This window comes from Cucurbita pepo, chromosome LG08, assembly GCF_002806865.2.
Source record: "Cucurbita pepo subsp. pepo cultivar mu-cu-16 chromosome LG08, ASM280686v2, whole genome shotgun sequence".
Lineage (NCBI taxonomy): Eukaryota > Viridiplantae > Streptophyta > Magnoliopsida > Cucurbitales > Cucurbitaceae > Cucurbita > Cucurbita pepo.
The window spans coordinates 1,571,129-1,589,887 of NC_036645.1; the positions used below are offsets into that span (position 1 = coordinate 1,571,129).

General features: G+C 39.1%; 2 protein-coding genes and 1 long non-coding RNA gene across 6 annotated transcripts; all 3 read left to right on the plus strand.

Moving 5' to 3' along the window:
• The first annotated feature begins 9 nt into the window (after nt 1-9).
• LOC111801038 lies at nt 10-267 on the plus strand. The gene is made up of 2 exons (XR_002816071.1): nt 10-110; nt 236-267. It is a non-coding gene; the product is annotated as an uncharacterized LOC111801038 (long non-coding RNA).
• A 974-nt stretch (nt 268-1,241) lies between these two features.
• On the plus strand, nt 1,242-10,829 carry LOC111800596 (TVP38/TMEM64 family membrane protein slr0305-like). Of its 4 annotated transcripts, XM_023684364.1 has the most exons (10): nt 1,242-1,530; nt 2,772-2,833; nt 2,909-2,963; nt 3,055-3,153; nt 3,232-3,318; nt 3,401-3,517; nt 4,842-4,934; nt 5,060-5,090; nt 6,135-6,214; nt 10,441-10,829. In XM_023684364.1, exons 1-10 carry the CDS (start codon nt 1,453-1,455, stop codon nt 10,552-10,554), a joined length of 816 nt encoding a protein of 271 aa, XP_023540132.1. In that variant the 5' UTR covers nt 1,242-1,452; the 3' UTR covers nt 10,555-10,829. The 4 variants fall into 4 exon arrangements, with proteins under 4 accessions (XP_023540132.1, XP_023540135.1, XP_023540130.1 ...); XM_023684367.1 differs by lacking the exon at nt 6,135-6,214 and having other exon boundaries at nt 10,376-10,829; XM_023684362.1 differs by lacking the exons at nt 3,401-3,517; nt 10,441-10,829 and adding an exon at nt 3,851-4,026 and having other exon boundaries at nt 3,232-3,334; nt 6,135-6,578.
• Nucleotides 10,830-13,919: 3,090 nt separating this feature from the next.
• Nucleotides 13,920-17,106, plus strand: LOC111799827 (probable E3 ubiquitin-protein ligase LUL4). The gene is made up of 3 exons (XM_023683304.1): nt 13,920-14,636; nt 15,964-16,471; nt 16,572-17,106. Exons 1-3 carry the CDS (start codon nt 14,113-14,115, stop codon nt 16,683-16,685), a joined length of 1,146 nt encoding a protein of 381 aa, XP_023539072.1. The 5' UTR covers nt 13,920-14,112; the 3' UTR covers nt 16,686-17,106.
• The last annotated feature ends 1,653 nt before the right edge of the window (nt 17,107-18,759 follow it).

The window sequence follows — 18,759 nt, forward strand, 5'->3', positions numbered from 1 at the left end:
TGATTATTTGGTTGCAGCCAATTACAGTTGCATTAGTTTACGTGGGAACAACCCTTAAGGATCTATCTGATGTGACTCATGGCTGGAATGAATTTTCAAAGTCTGATTGGGTAAGCTAATTCAGGTTCCATAGTTGGCTAGAGATTGATACTCTCTAATTGTTAGGTATTTGAATGAGATGTATAATGACCTCCTTTCTCTAGTATGATGTAAATTTGATCTTTCGTGAATGCAGGCATTTCTCGTGTTGGGTCTTTCGATATCTGGTAAGTGCCAACTCGTATGTATAACGATATTTAGCTTCTTATAATGCACATGCTCACATTCCTCTGTCAAGGAAGTGTTCCCCATATGATCCCTAAGCAAGGCATCTTGAAAGTTAGATTCTATGTTTCTCTTTAAGTGCCAATGTCATGTTGATTTTATAATTATTTTAATTATTTTGTATGTAACAACCCAAATTCACTACTAGCAGATATGGTTCTTTTTGGGCTGGTTCTTTTTGGGCTGGTTCTTTTTGGGCTTTCTCTTCTGGGCTTCCCCTCAAGGTCTTAATAGCATCTACTAGGGAAAGGTTTCTACACCTTTATAAAGAATGTTTCGTTCCCCTCTCCAACTAATGTGGGATCTCACAATCTACCCACCCCTTTCGGGGCGCAACGTCCTCGCTGGTACTCGTTACCCTCTCCAATCGATGTGGGATCTCACAATCCACCCCCCTTTGGGGCTCAACGTCCTCGTTGGCATACTGTCCAGAGTCCACCCCCTTAGGGCTCAGCGTCCTCGCTAGCACACCGCCCGGTGTGGATTCTGAGATCCCACATCAGTTAGAGAGGGGAATGAAACATTCTTTATAAAATGTGGAAACCTCTCCCTAGTAGACGTGTATTAAAACCTTGAGGGGAAGCTCGGAAGGGAAAGCCCAAAGAAGACAATATCTACTAGCGGTGGGTTTGGGCGGTTACACTTTAGTTCTTATTTTGCTTGATTGGAGCCCCCTTCTCTAGTCGGGTTCTATTTTGTGGACTTGGTTCTTTTTTAGGCCCGTGCAGTCTTTCATTTTTTCTTAATGAAAGTTCTATTCTATTGTCATCCCTAGCCTATTGTCATCCCAGCCAGGCTGGGTAGGTGGGAGTGCAGATTATTACCCTTTTGACACCATGGAACTAAGAAAATGACTGCAAAAATTCCTTTATCTATTGCATTCAGCTGCTAAATAGAACATTGGAATAAATAAGCAAAGGGAGAAACAGTGACCGTGTAAATTACGTGAGACGGCGCATTTTGATTCAGTTTTGCAGGCCGCAACCGCACTCAGTTTTTGTTTCCTTTCAATCTTCCCCAAACCATTGAACCATGGCCGACGCGGCACCCGCGCCGAGGTAGATCCAGAGCCATCGCCTTCGCCTTCCCATGCCCTAACGAAGCTCCGATTGCAACGACCTTTTCCCGATGGCTTTCAGAATCGCTTTCGCCATCCTCCTCGTCGCCGCCGTAGCTTTCGCTTGCTTCACTCTCCCCGTCGATAAGGTCCGTCTGTTTACTGATTTTGGTTTGTTCATCGATCTTCGTTTCCCCATGGTTTATATCTGCAGATTTTTCATTTTCTATATTGATCGAAGTTCGTTTCCGATTTCAACGTCCGAAGATAAAATAATTATTTAGTTGTTAATCGCAAAAATCTAAAGTCATTTTTTATTTTGGATATTTAGGTCAAATACAATTTTGATCAAATTTTAGAAAATTGTTCTAAATTATTTCTCACAATTTTTTAATGATGTGACCCATTTTTATTAATTTAATTCTAGATTTAAGTGATTGTTTTTTTTTTAATTTAATTTTCTCTCTCATCTTTCTCTCTCTTCCCTCACAATCTCCCTCCCTTTCCTTCCCTTCCCTTCCACTCCATTCTTCTCCCTCCTCTATTATAATATATATATATACATATACATACATATATATACATATATATATATATATACATATAGTGAATAAATAAATAAATAAATATATAATTTTTTTTTATTATAAGATTTTAATTTTTTAAAATTATGTTCAACACTTTCATTATGAAATATTAAATTGCTTTAAATTCTTTTAATAGAAATTATATTGAAAAATAAAAATTATTTTTTAAAAAAATTGAAATATATATATATATATATATATATATATCTTATAATAATAATAATAATAAATTGTTAGTTGAAAATATGGAGATTGAAAAAGGAGGCGTTTCAATCACTACCCGACCCCTTGGACATTTTGATTAAAGATATATTTTTTTTTAATCAAAGAAATAATAATTTTCATTAGAGAATGGACATAATGACCAAGGGCTATATATATATATATATATACTCGTTAATATTTGATTAGTTTTTCTTGAACATAATGTACAAAATTCAAAATTTTCTTCAACTTCAATATATACGTTCCATAAAAATGTCAAAAGTTCATTACTCTTCTTAGTTAATCATGAGATTTGTATTTGGATAAATACCCTAATGTTAAATTTAGAGTCAAATTTCCTGAAAGACTACCTTTAATTATTTTCTACCATTTATTTTTTATAGCATAATTATTTAAATGAAATAGTTCATATAATATAATTTATACGAAAAGTTGCATATAATTAGTGAGTACACATTATACAGAACAGGGTTCTACTAATTGATGGTTGATTCATTTTTTGGGAATTGTGTTTTGGTTCTTTCATAGAGCAATAGGGTCTACTAATTTTTTGCTTTGAATTCTTAACTTCTCTGCAGATTTTGAAGGATTTCTTGTTATGGGTTCACCAGGATCTTGGCGTCTGGGGTCCCGTTGTGTTGTGAGTCACTCTACCATCTATTGAAATGATCCCTTCTCATCCAACCATCTCTTATTAGAAGCACTATAAATGCAGGGCCATTGCGTACATTCCATTGACAATCATGGCTGTTCCTGCCTCAATCCTGACAGTAAGATTACATACTTTATACTGATTCATGAACAGCCTTATCTATTTTCTTAAGCCATCATTAAGTTTTACCTCTACCTTTTCTGCCTCAGCTTGGGGGTGGCTACTTGTTTGGGCTACCCATTGCCATTGTTGCTGATTCTATTGGTGCCACTGCTGGTGCTGGGGCTGCATTTCTTATTGGAAGAACTGTAAGTTCTTGGATTCAGTATGCTTTCAATGCATACCTGTCAATGTAATTCATTTGAGTTTCTTACTATGTGCTGCAGGTTGGGAAATCCTTTGTTGTTTCCAAGTTGAAGGACTATCCGCAGTTCCGTTCGGTTGCTATTGCAATTCATAGATCTGGGTTTAAGGTTTTTATGTGGAAAGTTTTTTTTTTTTTTTTTAAGCTGCTTTATTGTCTTGTGCTTAGCTTTTGACTGCTGTGATTTGCAGATCATTCTGTTACTTCGGCTTGTTCCCTTGCTTCCGTTTAACATTATGAATTATCTTTTGTCTGTGACTCCTATTTCACTTGGGAAGTACATGTTGGCTTCCTGGTTGGGAATGATGGTACGTTCCTCAACTTTCTCCACGGCCTTAATTTCTTGTTAATCATTTTTACGAAATTCATAACCAAGACGGATGGCGCTTACGTAGTGAATGAATTCGTATTATGCCATTGGAAAAAGCTAATTCAAAAGCCTAATGAGTTATCTTAGTAACCAAATGTTGTAGGGTTATGTGGTTGTTTCGAGAAAGTAGTCAGTGTTGAGGATTGTTGGGAGAGGGTATCAGAGTCATGTCTATGTCAATAGAATCCTCAAATGTCGAACAAAGAAGTTGTGAGCCTCGAAAGTGTAGNATTTTTTTTTTTTTTTTTTTTTTTTTTTTTTTTTTTTTTTTTTTTTTTTTTAAGCTGCTTTATTGTCTTGTGCTTAGCTTTTGACTGCTGTGATTTGCAGATCATTCTGTTACTTCGGCTTGTTCCCTTGCTTCCGTTTAACATTATGAATTATCTTTTATCTGTAACTCCTATTTCACTTGGGAAGTACATGTTGGCTTCCTGGTTGGGAATGATGGTACGTTCCTCAACTTTCTCCGCGGCCTTAATTTCTTGTTAATCATTTTTACGAAATTCATAACCAAGACGGATGGCGCTTACGTAGTGAATGAATTCGTATTATGCCATTGGAAAAAGCTAATTCAAAAGCCTAATGAGTTATCTTAGTAACCAAATGTTGTAGGGTTATGTGGTTGTTTCGAGAAAGTAGTCAGTGTTGAGGATTGTTGGGAGAGGGTATCAGAGTCATGTCTATGTCAATAGAATCCTCAAATGTCGAACAAAGAAGTTGTGAGCCTCGAAAGTGTAGTTAAAAGTGACTCAAATGTCGAACAAAGGGTGTATTTTGTTCGAGGACTCCAAAGAAAGAGTCGAGCCTCGATTAAGAGGAGGTTGTTCGAGAGCTCATAGGTCTCAAGTGAGGCTCTATATTGTACTTTGTTCGAGGGAAGGATTGTTGGGAGGGAGTCTCACATTGGCTAATTTAGGGAATGATCATGAGTTTATAAGTGATGAATACATCTTCAATGGGACGAGGCCTTTTGGAGAAGCCTAAAACAAAACCATGAGAGCTTATGCTCAAAGTAGACAATATCATACCATTGTAGAGATCCGTGATTCTTAAGAGTCAGAGTGTACAAGCTAGTATGGACATTCACTCTATGACAGAAAGAATACTAATTTGAAAGTAAAAGAAATCTATGAAAAGTCATTGATCCTTGTTAGATCAATCACACATTGATAACTTTATAGCTCACTGAAATTTTTTGGTGTTCATGTGGTTGGCTCATATGCTTGCTTCACGTTGATTTCCATTTGATTATTTGGTTGCAGCCAATTACAGTTGCATTAGTTTACGTGGGAACAACCCTTAAGGATCTATCTGATGTGACTCATGGCTGGAATGAATTTTCAAAGTCTGATTGGGTAAGCTAATTCAGGTTCCATAGTTGGCTAGAGATTGATACTCTCTAATTGTTAGGTATTTGAATGAGATGTATAATGACCTCCTTTCTCTAGTATGATGTAAATTTGATCTTTCGTGAATGCAGGCATTTCTCGTGTTGGGTCTTTCGATATCTGGTAAGTGCCAACTCGTATGTATAACGATATTTAGCTTCTTATAATGCACATGCTCACATTCCTCTGTCAAGGAAGTGTTCCCCATATGATCCCTAAGCAAGGCATCTTGAAAGTTAGATTCTATGTTTCTCTTTAAGTGCCAATGTCATGTTGATTTTATAATTATTTTAATTATTTTGTATGTAACAACCCAAATTCACTACTAGCAGATATGGTTCTTTTTGGGCTGGTTCTTTTTGGGCTGGTTCTTTTTGGGCTTTCTCTTCTGGGCTTCCCCTCAAGGTCTTAATAGCATCTACTAGGGAAAGGTTTCTACACCTTTATAAAGAATGTTTCGTTCCCCTCTCCAACTAATGTGGGATCTCACAATCTACCCACCCCTTTCGGGGCGCAACGTCCTCGCTGGTACTCGTTACCCTCTCCAATCGATGTGGGATCTCACAATCCACCCCCCTTTGGGGCTCAACGTCCTCGTTGGCATACTGTCCAGAGTCCACCCCCTTAGGGCTCAGCGTCCTCGCTAGCACACCGCCCGGTGTGGATTCTGAGATCCCACATCAGTTAGAGAGGGGAATGAAACATTCTTTATAAAATGTGGAAACCTCTCCCTAGTAGACGTGTATTAAAACCTTGAGGGGAAGCTCGGAAGGGAAAGCCCAAAGAAGACAATATCTACTAGCGGTGGGTTTGGGCGGTTACACTTTAGTTCTTATTTTGCTTGATTGGAGCCCCCTTCTCTAGTCGGGTTCTATTTTGTGGACTTGGTTCTTTTTTAGGCCCGTGCAGTCTTTCATTTTTTCTTAATGAAAGTTCTATTCTATTGTCATCCCTAGCCTATTGTCATCCCAGCCAGGCTGGGTAGGTGGGAGTGCAGATTATTACCCTTTTGACACCATGGAACTAAGAAAATGACTGCAAAAATTCCTTTATCTATTGCATTCAGCTGCTAAATAGAACATTGGAATAAACTTAAAACACAAACATTCATCCTGCACAAGCTTAGCATCCAAGGAAAGCCTTGAAACATTTTTCTTTGAATTACAGTGGTTCTAATAATTTGCATTACAAAAGTCGCCAAGGCTGCTCTAGATAAAGCGCTGGCCGAAAAGGAAGATTACGACGATGTCGTGTCTGGTCAGCTACTGGTTGTAGAGGCTCCTCTAGATCTCAAGCAGCCTCTGATAATCAAGATAGACCCAACCGAAGATAACCAATAAAAATGACAAGGCCATGTCCTCAACGAACCATTCTGATTCACTCCACAGCTACTGATATCAACTTGTTTAAGAGCTTGTGGTTTGTAATATCTCTGTACAGTTCCATAACTTAGGTAGAAACCTAGCTTAGCTTCTGTCTTGTGATTGGAGATATGATAACTATAGGCAGTTCTTGAACTTTTCTGTATCGTATTACTAGGAAAGAAGAACGTTCAGTTCTGGATAGATATAGTATTGCTAAATTATAAAAAATACCGTTGACCTTCATAAACTTTTCAAAACTCTCGTTTGTGTAGAAAACTTATTAGAATGCTTGACGAAAAGTCAACGTGACAGAATGTAGTCTTTTCAGACTTCATCTAGACAAGCGTCTAAATCATCAGGTCGTTTTGGTCATTATCATGTTGNCGTTTGTGTAGAAAACTTATTAGAATGCTTGACGAAAAGTCAATGTGACAGAACGTAGTCTTTTCAGACTTCATCTAGACAAGCGTCTAAATCATCAGGTCGTTTTGGTCATTATCAGGTTATTTTTCGGTTCAACATTCAAATGAATTTCTACTACAAGGGTAGTTTTGAAACGTCAAGGACACTATGATCAAATTCGAACAATAATATAGAGAATGATCGATNAGTTTTGAAACGTCAAGGACACTATGATCAAATTCGAACAATAGTATAGAGAATGATCGATGCTTCTTAACGGTTGTGTACAGAATTTTTTGAGAATGTAAACAGAGATTCATTCTTTAACCATCTTCCAATTGGGAGATATTGAATCCAGCCGAAGTGGGGGACACAGACTTGGAAACCTTGCTTCTTGGAGCCTTTACTTTTTGTCTCCACCAACCCCTATTGCTATCTGTTCAATTCCCAACTAAAAGTTGAGTGCAGCTCAGTTGGAGAAGAAGAAAAAGAAGCTCATTTGTTGAACTTGTTTAGACATATGATCATTTTTCTATGTACAATATTGGTTGCTATAACATTTTTTTTTTCCTCCTTCAAACCACTAAAAGAAGAGAGGAAGTCAATGACCTTTGGGATCGTGCTTCTATAGTAATACTCTAATCGAGTCAGCCTGATGTAGTAGATATGTGAGATCCCTTATCAGTTGAAGAGGGGATCGAAACATTCCTTATAAGGGTGTGGAAACCTCTCCCTAGCAGACACATTTTAAAACCGTGAGGCTAATGACGATACGCAATAGGTCAAAGTGGACGATATCTGCTAACAGTGGGCTTAGGGTGTTACAAATGGTATCATAGCCAGACATTAGGTGGTGTGTCAGCAAGGATGCTGGCCTCCAAGGAAGGTGGATTGTGAGATCCCACATCGGTTGGAGAGAGGAATGAAGCAGATGCGTTTTAAAACCGTGAGACTAACGACGATACGTAACGGATCAAAGCAAACAATATCTGCTAGTGGTGGGCTTTGGCTGTTACAAATGGTATCAGAGTCAGACACCGGAAGTTGTGCTCCAAGAGGGGTGGATTGTGAGATTCCACGTCGGTTGGAAAGGTGAACAAAACATTTCTTATAAAAGTGTAGAAACCTCTCTAGCATATGCGTTTTAAAATCGTGAGGCTAACGACGATACGTAACAAGCCGAAGCAGACAATATCTACTAATGGTGGGTTTGGGCTGTAAAACCATGAAGCTGACGGTAATACGTAACGGGTCAAAGTAGACAATATCTACTAATAGACGTAGTTGAGTTGAGTTTGAACGAATTCAAAGTAGTTTCAACTTTTGAAAAGGATTCTTTTCAAAAGTTTAAAATGGAGAATCTCCACAATCAATCTACCCACAATCTTGTGCAAGTGATTGAAGGTGGTTGAAGATGAACAGTGGAGTGAACCAAAAGAAAAAGATATCATAATGAGAGGTGTAGCAGAATCATATTGGCTAATGCAACCCCTCATCATGAAGCTTTGAACTCCCCACTCCTTTTAGTGGTTACACCATTTCCCTTTTCCCTTTTCTCTTCCTTCCTCCACAAACCATTTCAATATTTCAATCTTTTTCACTTTCTTTTAGAAAACAACTTATTCTTTCAATGCAATTTTCTTCCACCTTTTCCAAACTCCTCCTCTCATGCTCTTGAATTGGCCCTACCAATTCCTTAATGGAAGGGCTTATCCATATTCCCTTAAGATGCCCTCTCAGCCACTTGATCCTTGTAGCCTTTAAATCACAGCCATCTGATGCAACTTTTCCACAAAAACACAGGAAAAACCAGAGTTTCTGCTCATTTATATAGTTCAAACCCCTTGAGGGATTGATGGTTTTATGTAGAACCAACAATTCAAATGCCGGGGTTCGGTGTTTTCCCTCTTGGTAGCTGTTTCGATGGGTGCCGAGACCACGCTCAAGCGTCGGGATTCGGCACGCGTATATGGAACTTGAGCGACAGGCCGATCGAGCTGCAGATAAGGGTAGGATCAATATTGAAAAAGGTGCATAGTTTGAAGCCAGGATGCTCAAAGAGGTTGAAATGTAAGAGCATTTACAAAGCATATATGCCAGGAAGGAGTATGAAGAGCTTGCTTTATTACTATGATGAAGCTTGCCAACCTTATGTTTGGATACATGAAAGTGGAGGTGATTCCATGAGAATGGTGAAGCAACAATTCATCAGTCTTGAAGATTTGAGGGAATTTTCTGAGATTAGAATCTTTCGGGATCATCAGCGCGGTTGCGTATCGGTTCGGAAGAAACCGAGGCTCGGTTTCTGCTGATTCTTATACTAAAACATGTTGTGTTTTGAAACTTTGTAACTTTTCTATGAATGTTGTTCTTGTGTTTTCATCTCTGCTATGTCTATTGCCTAACTGTCTTTCCCTGTTTCCTTCTTTTGTTTGGAATTTAACAAAGTCAGATGGCATTGTTGTTTCTTCCCTTTGGTGATTCATTATACGGGTATGGAAATCTCGATTGGATAGGGAACGAAACATTCCTTATAAGGGTGTGAAAACCTTTACCTAGTAGACATGTTTTAAAATCGTAAGGCTGACGACGGTATGTAATGGGTCAAAGTAAACAATATTAGCAGACTTGGGTTGTTACAAGAACCTACGTTCTTTTAGTAGAAAAAGTAAAAATGTTTAACAACGAAGATGTTGTCTATTTTGTCCTCCGATTACGCTGTGAGGAAAAAAAGGAAGGTGAGTAAAGCAATTTTCTCTTTTTAAGTGCCAATGTCATGTTGATTTTATAATTATTTTAATTATTTTTTATGTAACCACCCAAATTCACTACTAGCATATATGGTTCTTTTTTAGGCTTTCTTTTCTGGGCTTCCCCTCAAAGTCTTAATAGCATCTACTAGGGAAAGGTTTCTACACCCTTATAAAGAATGTTTCGTTCCCCTCTCCAACTAATGTAACTAATGTGGGATCTCACAATCTACCCACTCCCTTTCGGGGCGCAACGTCCTCGCTGGTAATCGTTACTCTCTCCAATCGATATGGGATCTCATAATCCACCCTCCTTTGGGGCTCAACGTCCTCGTTGGCATACTGCCCACAGTCCACCCCCTTAGGGCTCAGCGTCCTCGCTAGCACACCGCCCGACGTGGATTCTGAGATCCCACATCAGTTAGAGAGGGGAATGGAACATTCTTTATAAAATGTGGAAACCTCTTCCTAGTAGACGGGTATTAAAACCTTGAGGGGAAGCTCGGAAGGGAAAGTCCAAAGAAGACAATATCTAGTAACGGTGGGTTTGGGCTGTTACACTTTAGTTCTTATTTTGCTTGATTGGAGCCCCCTTCTCTAGTCGGGCTCCATTTTGTGGACTTGGTTCTTTTTTAGGTCCGTCTAGTCTTTCATTTTTTCTTAATGAAAGTTCTATTCTATTGTCATCCCTAGCCTTGGCTGGGTAGGTGGGAGTGCAGATTATTACCCTTTTGACACCATGGAACTAAGAAAATGACTGCAAAAATTCCTTCTCTATCTATTGCATTCAGCTGCTAAATAGAACATTGGAATAAACTTAAAACACAAACATTCATCCTGCACAAGCTTAGCATCCAAGGAAAGCCTTGAAACATTTTTCTTTGAATTACAGTGGTTCTAATAATTTGCATTACAAAAGTCGCCAAGGCTGCTCTAGATAAAGCGCTGGCCGAAAAGGAAGATTACGACGATGTCGTGTCTGGTCAGCTACTGGTTGTAGAGGCTCCTCTAGATCTCAAGCAGCCTCTGATAATCAAGATAGACCCAACCGAAGATAACCAAGAAAAATGACAAGGCCATGTCCTCAACGAACCATTCTGATTCACTCCACAGCTACTGTTATCAACTTGTTTAAGAGCTTGTGGTTTGTAATATCTCTGTACAGTTCCATAACTTAGGTAGAAACCTAGCTTAGCTTCTGTCTTGTGATTGGAGATATGATAACTATAGGCAGTTCTTGAACTTTTCTGTATCGTATTACTAGGAAAGAAGAACGTTCAGTTCTGGATAGATATAGTATTGCTAAATTATAAAAAATACCGTTGACCTTCATAAACTTTTCAAAACTCTCGTTTGTGTAGAAAACTTATTAGAATGCTTGACGAAAAGTCAACGTGACAGAATGTAGTCTTTTCAGACTTCATCTAGACAAGCGTCTAAATCATCAGGTCGTTTTGGTCATTATCATGTTGTTTTTCGGTTCAACATTCAAATGAATTTCTACTACAAGGGTAGTTTTGAAACGTCAAGGACACTATGATCAAATTCGAACAATAGTATAGAGAATGATCGAAGCTTCTTAACGGTTGTGTACAGAATTTTTTGAGAATGTAAACAGAGATTCATTCTTTAACCATCTTCCAATTGGGAGATATTGAATCCAGCCGAAGTGGGGGACACAGACTTGGAAACCTTGCTTCTTGGAGCCTTTACTTTTTGTCTCCACCAACCCCTATTGCTATCTGTTCAATTCCCAACTAAAAGTTGAGTGCAGCTCAGTTGGAGAAGAAGAAAAAGAAGCTCATTTGTTGAACTTGTTTAGACATATGATCATTTTTCTATGTACAATATTGGTTGCTATAACATTTTTTTCCCTCCTTCAAACCACTAAAAGAAGAGAGGAAGTCAATGACCTTTGGGATCGTGCTTCTATAGTAATACTCTAATCGAGTCAGCCTGATGTAGTAGATATGTGAGATCCCTTATCAGTTGAAGAGGGGATCGAAACATTCCTTATAAGGGTGTGGAAACCTCTCCCTAGCAGACACATTTTAAAACCGTGAGGCTAATGACGATACGCAATAGGTCAAAGTGGACGATATCTGCTAACAGTGGGCTTAGGGTGTTACAAATGGTATCATAGCCAGACATTAGGTGGTGTGTCAGCAAGGATGCTGGCCTCCAAGGAAGGTGGATTGTGAGATCCCACATCGGTTGGAGAGAGGAATGAAGCAGATGCGTTTTAAAACCGTGAGACTAACGACGATACGTAACGGATCAAAGCAAACAATATCTGCTAGTGGTGGGCTTTGGCTGTTACAAATGGTATCAGAGTCAGACACCGGAAGTTGTGCTCCAAGAGGGGTGGATTGTGAGATTCCACGTCGGTTGGAAAGGTGAACAAAACATTTCTTATAAAAGTGTAGAAACCTCTCTAGCATATGCGTTTTAAAATCGTGAGGCTAACGACGATACGTAACAAGCCGAAGCAGACAATATCTACTAATGGTGGGTTTGGGCTGTAAAACCATGAAGCTGACGGTAATACGTAACGGGTCAAAGTAGACAATATCTACTAATAGACGTAGTTGAGTTGAGTTTGAACGAATTCAAAGTAGTTTCAACTTTTGAAAAGGATTCTTTTCAAAAGTTTAAAATGGAGAATCTCCACAATCAATCTACCCACAATCTTGTGCAAGTGATTGAAGGTGGTTGAAGATGAACAGTGGAGTGAACCAAAAGAAAAAGATATCATAATGAGAGGTGTAGCAGAATCATATTGGCTAATGCAACCCCTCATCATGAAGCTTTGAACTCCCCACTCCTTTTAGTGGTTACACCATTTCCCTTTTCCCTTTTCTCTTCCTTCCTCCACAAACCATTTCAATATTTCAATCTTTTTCACTTTCTTTTAGAAAACAACTTATTCTTTCAATGCAATTTTCTTCCACCTTTTCCAAACTCCTCCTCTCATGCTCTTGAATTGGCCCTACCAATTCCTTAATGGAAGGGCTTATCCATATTCCCTTAAGATGCCCTCTCAGCCACTTGATCCTTGTAGCCTTTAAATCACAGCCATCTGATGCAACTTTTCCACAAAAACACAGGAAAAACCAGAGTTTCTGCTCATTTATATAGTTCAAACCCCTTGAGGGATTGATGGTTTTATGTAGAACCAACAATTCAAATGCCGGGGTTCGGTGTTTTCCCTCTTGGTAGCTGTTTCGATGGGTGCCGAGACCACGCTCAAGCGTCGGGATTCGGCACGCGTATATGGAACTTGAGCGACAGGCCGATCGAGCTGCAGATAAGGGTAGGATCAATATTGAAAAAGGTGCATAGTTTGAAGCCAGGATGCTCAAAGAGGTTGAAATGTAAGAGCATTTACAAAGCATATATGCCAGGAAGGAGTATGAAGAGCTTGCTTTATTACTATGATGAAGCTTGCCAACCTTATGTTTGGATACATGAAAGTGGAGGTGATTCCATGAGAATGGTGAAGCAACAATTCATCAGTCTTGAAGATTTGAGGGAATTTTCTGAGATTAGAATCTTTCGGGATCATCAGCGCGGTTGCGTATCGGTTCGGAAGAAACCGAGGCTGGGTTTCTGCTGATTCTTATACTAAAACATGTTGTGTTTTGAAACTTTGTAACTTTTCTATGAATGTTCTTGTGTTTTCATGTCTGCTATGTCTATTGCCTAACTGTCTTTCCCTGTTTCCTTCTTTTGTTTGGAATTTAACAAAGTCAGATGGCATTGTTGTTTCTTCCCTTTGGTGATTCATTATACGGGTATGGAAATCTTGATTCTTTGGTGATTCATTATACGGGTATGGAAATCTTGATTGGATAGGGAACGAATCATTCCTTATAAGGATGTGAAAACCTTTACCTAGTAGACATGTTTTAAAATCGTGAGGCTGACGACGGTATGTAATGGGCCAAAGTGAACAATATTAGCAGACTTGGGTTGTTACGAGAACCTACGTTCTTTTAGTAGAAAAAGTAAAAATGTTTAACAACGAAGATGTTGTCTATTTTAAATGAAGGGTTGCAATTAAGTTCAATATATTAAAGTTAAATAAAGTGGTTTGACGAACTGTATCATCGAATCTTCAATCAAAAGCACTGAACAGCAAAGCTTTTAGAAAAGTTCGAATTTTCCTATGTATTTAAGGTGAATTTCTTACCCGTCTCTAAAATTCAATATTTAAAATGAATTTTATGATAAATAATTAGATTTTATTTTTGAAAAATTGGGATTTCAAAATCAATTTAGGTTTGAAAAACGTGAATTTTGGATTGGATTTTCATTTTAAAACACTATTTTAAATTTTAAAAATTCAAAAAAAAAATCACCTGATTTTTTTATTTTCTTTTAATTTGCAGAATTCCATGGTTGGAATTGGAAGTTTATGAAATTGGACACCGTGGAGAACAGGTAGGAAAGTTGTTGCCATCTCAGCATTGAGAAACGACACGTCGGAATAGGATAAACGTAGAACCGTCAAATAGAAAACGGAGGTCAACGGAATGGGCTGAACAAGGACTTGCTTCTTCCCAATTGAGCAGAAGAAAGAAAAATCCCAAAATTTCATTTCTTCTTCTCCGATCTCTCGATCCAGAAATGGGTATTTCATGGAGTAACAGAAGAAGAAACAATTATCTTCAAAACCCACCTCCGCCCTACCATTCTTCTTCCTCCTTCTATTACCCTTCTGAACCCACATCCCTTCCTCCGCCGCCGCAGACCCATCACTTCCCCAATTCCCACCCTCCTCCGCCGCACAGCCACCCTTACACTCCAACTCCCCAGCCGATACCCTTGCCGCCGATTCCTCCTGCCCCTGCTCCTCACTCCTATTACTTTTCTGGTGGGTACAATTCGTGTAATTATGGGAACTCTCCGATGGGGCGTTTCAATTTCCACCCTCATTATGCCAATCAGAGTAATGGGTGGTCTCAAATTCGGCCGGTGATGGTGCCGCCGTTTCTTCCGCCACCGTCTTTGCCGTTTGTAGAGCATCGACAGGCGAAGAAGGTTAGGAATGATGTGAATGTGCATAAGGATACTTTGAGGATTGAGGTGGATGGACAGAATCCTGATCAGCATTTGGTTTCTTTCGTGTTTGATGCGTTGTATGATGGAAGGTAACTTGAGATGCACTTATTTGAGTTTTGGCTTGTAATTAGTGTTGTGTTGGGCATGTGGGTGGCTGTAGAATGATTTGAAATTGTTTGAAATGGTTCATGATTTGGATCTCAATTGCTGCATTTTGAGTTGGAGATTTCTCTGAAACCTTACTAAGGTTTAGTTTAGCTAGTCTAAGTTAAGGGGCTTAGTAGAAAATGCTTGTCATGATGTAATTTCTTCATTGCTGCTTGGAAGTTCACAATGCTTGCTTGTACTCTCTCGGTGTTCATGAAGCAACGTTTTGTAGATTGATGGTACTGTTAGAACTTCTGTAACCTTGTTGTGCATAATGAGGGGTATATGCCTGCCGCCTTTAACTAGAGTCCTTACAAGCAATTGATCTTGATTATTGTTGTAACACCCCAAGCCCATCGTTAGCAGATAGTGTCCGCTTTGGCTCGTTACGTGTTGCCGTCGGCCTCACGGTTTTAAAACACGTTTGCTAGGGAGAGTTTTCCACACCCTTATGGGGAATGTTTCGTTCCCCTCTCCAACCGACGTGGGATCTCACAATTGCCTTATGCTATTGTACCACATAGTTGCTTTCGTGTGTTATTTAGAGGCTTGGGCTTTCTATTGAGATGAGTCCTGTCATAATTTTTAGTACTGCAATTTTTGTATCAATTCAGAATGTCTAGCTTGGGACTTAAAAAGAATGGTAGGGTAGATAAGATTTCTTATAAGGGTGTGGAAATCTCTCCCTAATAGATGAATTTTAAAATTGTGAGGGTGACGGCGATATATAATAGGCCAAAGCAGACAATATCTGCTAGCGGTGAGCTTGAACTGTAATATATGGTATTAGAGCCAGACACCGAACAGTGTGCCAACGAGGACGTTGGCCCCCAAGGGGGTGGATTGTGAGATCCCACATCGGTTGGAGAGGAAAACGAAGTATTGCTTATAAGGGTGTGGAAACCTTTCTCTAACATATGTGTTTTAAAACCGTGAGGCTGACAACGATACGTAACGGGTCAAAGCGGACAATATCTGTTAGCGGTGGGCTTGGGCTGTTACACAAGTTCACCACTAGCAGATATTATTTTCTTTGGACTTTCCCTTTCGGGCTTTCCCTCAAGGCTTTAAAATGTGTCTACTAGGGAGAGGTTTCCACACTCTTATAAGAAATGTTTTGCTCCCCTCTCCAACCGACGTGGGAGCTCACACCTAAACTTTGTTTTTTCACGTTCCACCGTACTTATTCTGTCATCAGCTTCCTAATTGCTGTTTTGAATATACTTTCTTGTTACTGTTTCTAATTCGATTTCTTTACACGATGAACAGCATTACCATCCTATTTTTTGCCAAGGAAGAGCCCAACTGTAGGTTTGTTCCAATATATCCCGACGCCTTTAAGCCAGTAAAAATCCCATTTCAAAAGGGTCCTGCTCAGAAATTCTTTCAGCCTATGGGAACTGGCTTTGACTTGGGATTTTTCGAGTTGGATGACCTCTCAAAACCTTCGCCTTCTGAAGACGTTTTCCCGCTCGTTATATCAGCTGAGACTTGCTCACCCTCTCAGTCCAATGATGAACGAATTGGTGAGCCTCAACCAGATAATTCACATATGCAAATCACTCAAGCTGTTCTGGAGAAGAAAAATGGCAATCCTTTCCAAGTTAAGGTGATCCGGCAACTACTATGGATTGATGGAATGCGTTATGAGTTGCGTGAGATATTCGGTATAGGGAGTTCGTCTTCAGAAGGTTTTGACAATAACGACTCCGGGAAGGAGTGTGTGATTTGCATGACCGAACCCAAGGATACTGCTGTATTACCATGTCGACATATGGTAAGGCTCCATTTGCGTGTTTATTCATGGCAAGCATTCGACGAAACTTCGATAATCTATCTGCTACATTTGATTTCAAAATCTGTGTGTTCATTTGCAGTGCATGTGCAGTGAGTGTGCCAAGGAACTGAAGCTTCAATCTAATAAATGTCCGATTTGTCGTCAACCGATCGAAGAACTTATAGAAATCAAGATAAATAATAGCAATCAGTGAGAATTACCTCTTCATCCTATGTTCGATTTCATGGTATGGCTGTTAAATTCTTTGTTTTTTTGTGTCATAGTCACACATATTGCATTCTTTTACACACACACACACACACATGTATATTTCTTTTTCTTCATATACATCATATTAGTGTAGTATTCCCGACTTCATACCTCGATATCATGTCTAACTATTGAATGACGCCATACCCGTCATCTCTTAGCTGACTTTCTACTGTAATGTATGTATATGAACGTTCAACATTCATGGGTTTTCGTGTGCGGTGTGTCGATGTTTGATTACACGAATTGGATTCGGGTTTGTAGTTTATGTATAGGGAGTGATTGAGTTAAGGTTCTCCCCATATGATAACCTCTTTGTTTTGTCTTTTTTTTCCTTTTGAATGATACATGACTGTTGTATGCAAGGTTGACATTGTTGGTAACATGCTATAAATGGCCTTTTCATTTGCTTCTTCATTTATGAACCATTATTTATTGGACATGTGGTGTTCATGTAATGAAATGCTGCTGGGTGAGTCGATGGGTTTTTGTTACAGCACGTAGCACGTACGAGTACAGACATCTGTTGGAGAGGGGAACAAAACATTCCTTGTAAGGATGTGGAAACCTCTTCCTAGTAGATGCATTCTAAAACCATGAGGCTGCTAGCAGTGGGTTTGGGCTATTATAGTCGGTATCAGAGCTAGGTTTCGAACAGTGTGCTAGTGAAGACGCTGGGTTCTCAGGGGGGTGGATTGTGAGATCCCACATCGGTTGAAGAGGGGAACGAAACATTTCTTATAAGGGTGTGGAAACCTCTTCCCAGTAGATGCGTCGATCATACGTATGGGCTAAAACGAACAATATCTGCTAGTAGTAGCCTCGGACGTTATCGAAAACTAGGTTATAAGAGTGGAGCCCTCTCCCTATATGATGTGGTTTGAGGGACATTTGGTTAAGCGTTGTTGGCAATAATTTGTGTTCACAGTCAAAGTGAGACCTTTTTTTATGTATACTGAGGGGGAAAAGAAAGGCAGAAGGGGCAAAAGTTACTATGGGGGTTTCATGTCAGTTTAGGCTTTTGAGGTAAGAGGTAATAATTTGCTTGGAATTGAAGTAAAGGGGTAAAAAGTAAAAGCTTGATTCTTGGGATGGTAAATTTACCCCTCCCTACCACCCTCAATTATTCTTTGAAGTGTGTATAGTCCCTCAATGTGACCTTTACAAGGGATGGGTACCCTAAAAGGGATAGTGCATGGTAACTTTTTGGTCAACTTTGACCTTACCATTTCTCACAAATTACTTACCTTATCGACCGGTATAAGGTAACCTTATTTGTTGTCGTTCAACTATTATCACTGTAGTGTACTTTCGGGTAGTGTCTTAAAAAGGCTAAAAGAGACTTTAATTTGAAGCACTTTTTTCGGTTGGAGGAGGTGAAACATAAGCCTCGATCAACGATAAAATTGTGTAACGGGTAATGATCATATAAGGACAATCGAAAAATCAAACCTATTAATTATCACTTTCTTATAAAGATTTTGAAAAGATTCACTTTTTAGGTTAAATTACATTGTGTTCAAACATCACATATTTTGATACCGAGAATTTGGCTACAGGTTTACATTAGCTTTCTAGTTAAAGTAACGGGATGAGGCATCAAGTTGACTTGTGAAAAAGATTACTCACATGGGTTTGATGTTGTGCTCAATACACTTTGATGCTCAGTCAAAACAGTGTCTAGCTAAAATAGGATCCACAGGGCGGTCGTTAGATGTGTACCTAATGTATTTGTAATAGCTCAAGCCCACTGCAAATAGATATTGTCTATTTTGGTCCATTACGTATCACTGTTAGTCTCACAGTTTTAAAATGTGTTTACTAGGGAGAGGTTTCCACACACTTATAAGAAATACTTTGTTTCCCTCTCCAACCAATGTGAGATCTTACCGTAATAGTGAGAATTAGGCAAACAAATTACAATGACAAGAACTCCAACACAATTTGTATCACTCCCTAATCATACCTCCTTAGCTCGATGTGCCTCATCGATGACCCATTCCATCTTCGATGGAATT

Bases quoted from the DNA above. Each gene is read 5' to 3' on its own strand.
- LOC111800596 (XM_023684362.1), top strand. From the start codon at position 1,453: ATGGCTTTCAGAATCGCTTTCGCCATCCTCCTCGTCGCCGCCGTAGCT. The intron at 2,964-3,054 runs GTAAGATTACAT...TTTCTGCCTCAG, and splicing joins TTCCTGCCTCAATCCTGACA to CTTGGGGGTGGCTACTTGTT. The intron at 3,335-3,850 runs TTTTTTTTTTTT...TTTTTTTTTTTT, and splicing joins TAAGGTTTTTATGTGGAAAG to TTTTTTTTTTAAGCTGCTTT.
- LOC111799827 (XM_023683304.1), top strand. From the start codon at position 14,113: ATGGGTATTTCATGGAGTAACAGAAGAAGAAACAATTATCTTCAAAAC. The intron at 14,637-15,963 runs GTAACTTGAGAT...CACGATGAACAG, and splicing joins GATGCGTTGTATGATGGAAG to CATTACCATCCTATTTTTTG. The intron at 16,472-16,571 runs GTAAGGCTCCAT...GTTCATTTGCAG, and splicing joins TATTACCATGTCGACATATG to TGCATGTGCAGTGAGTGTGC.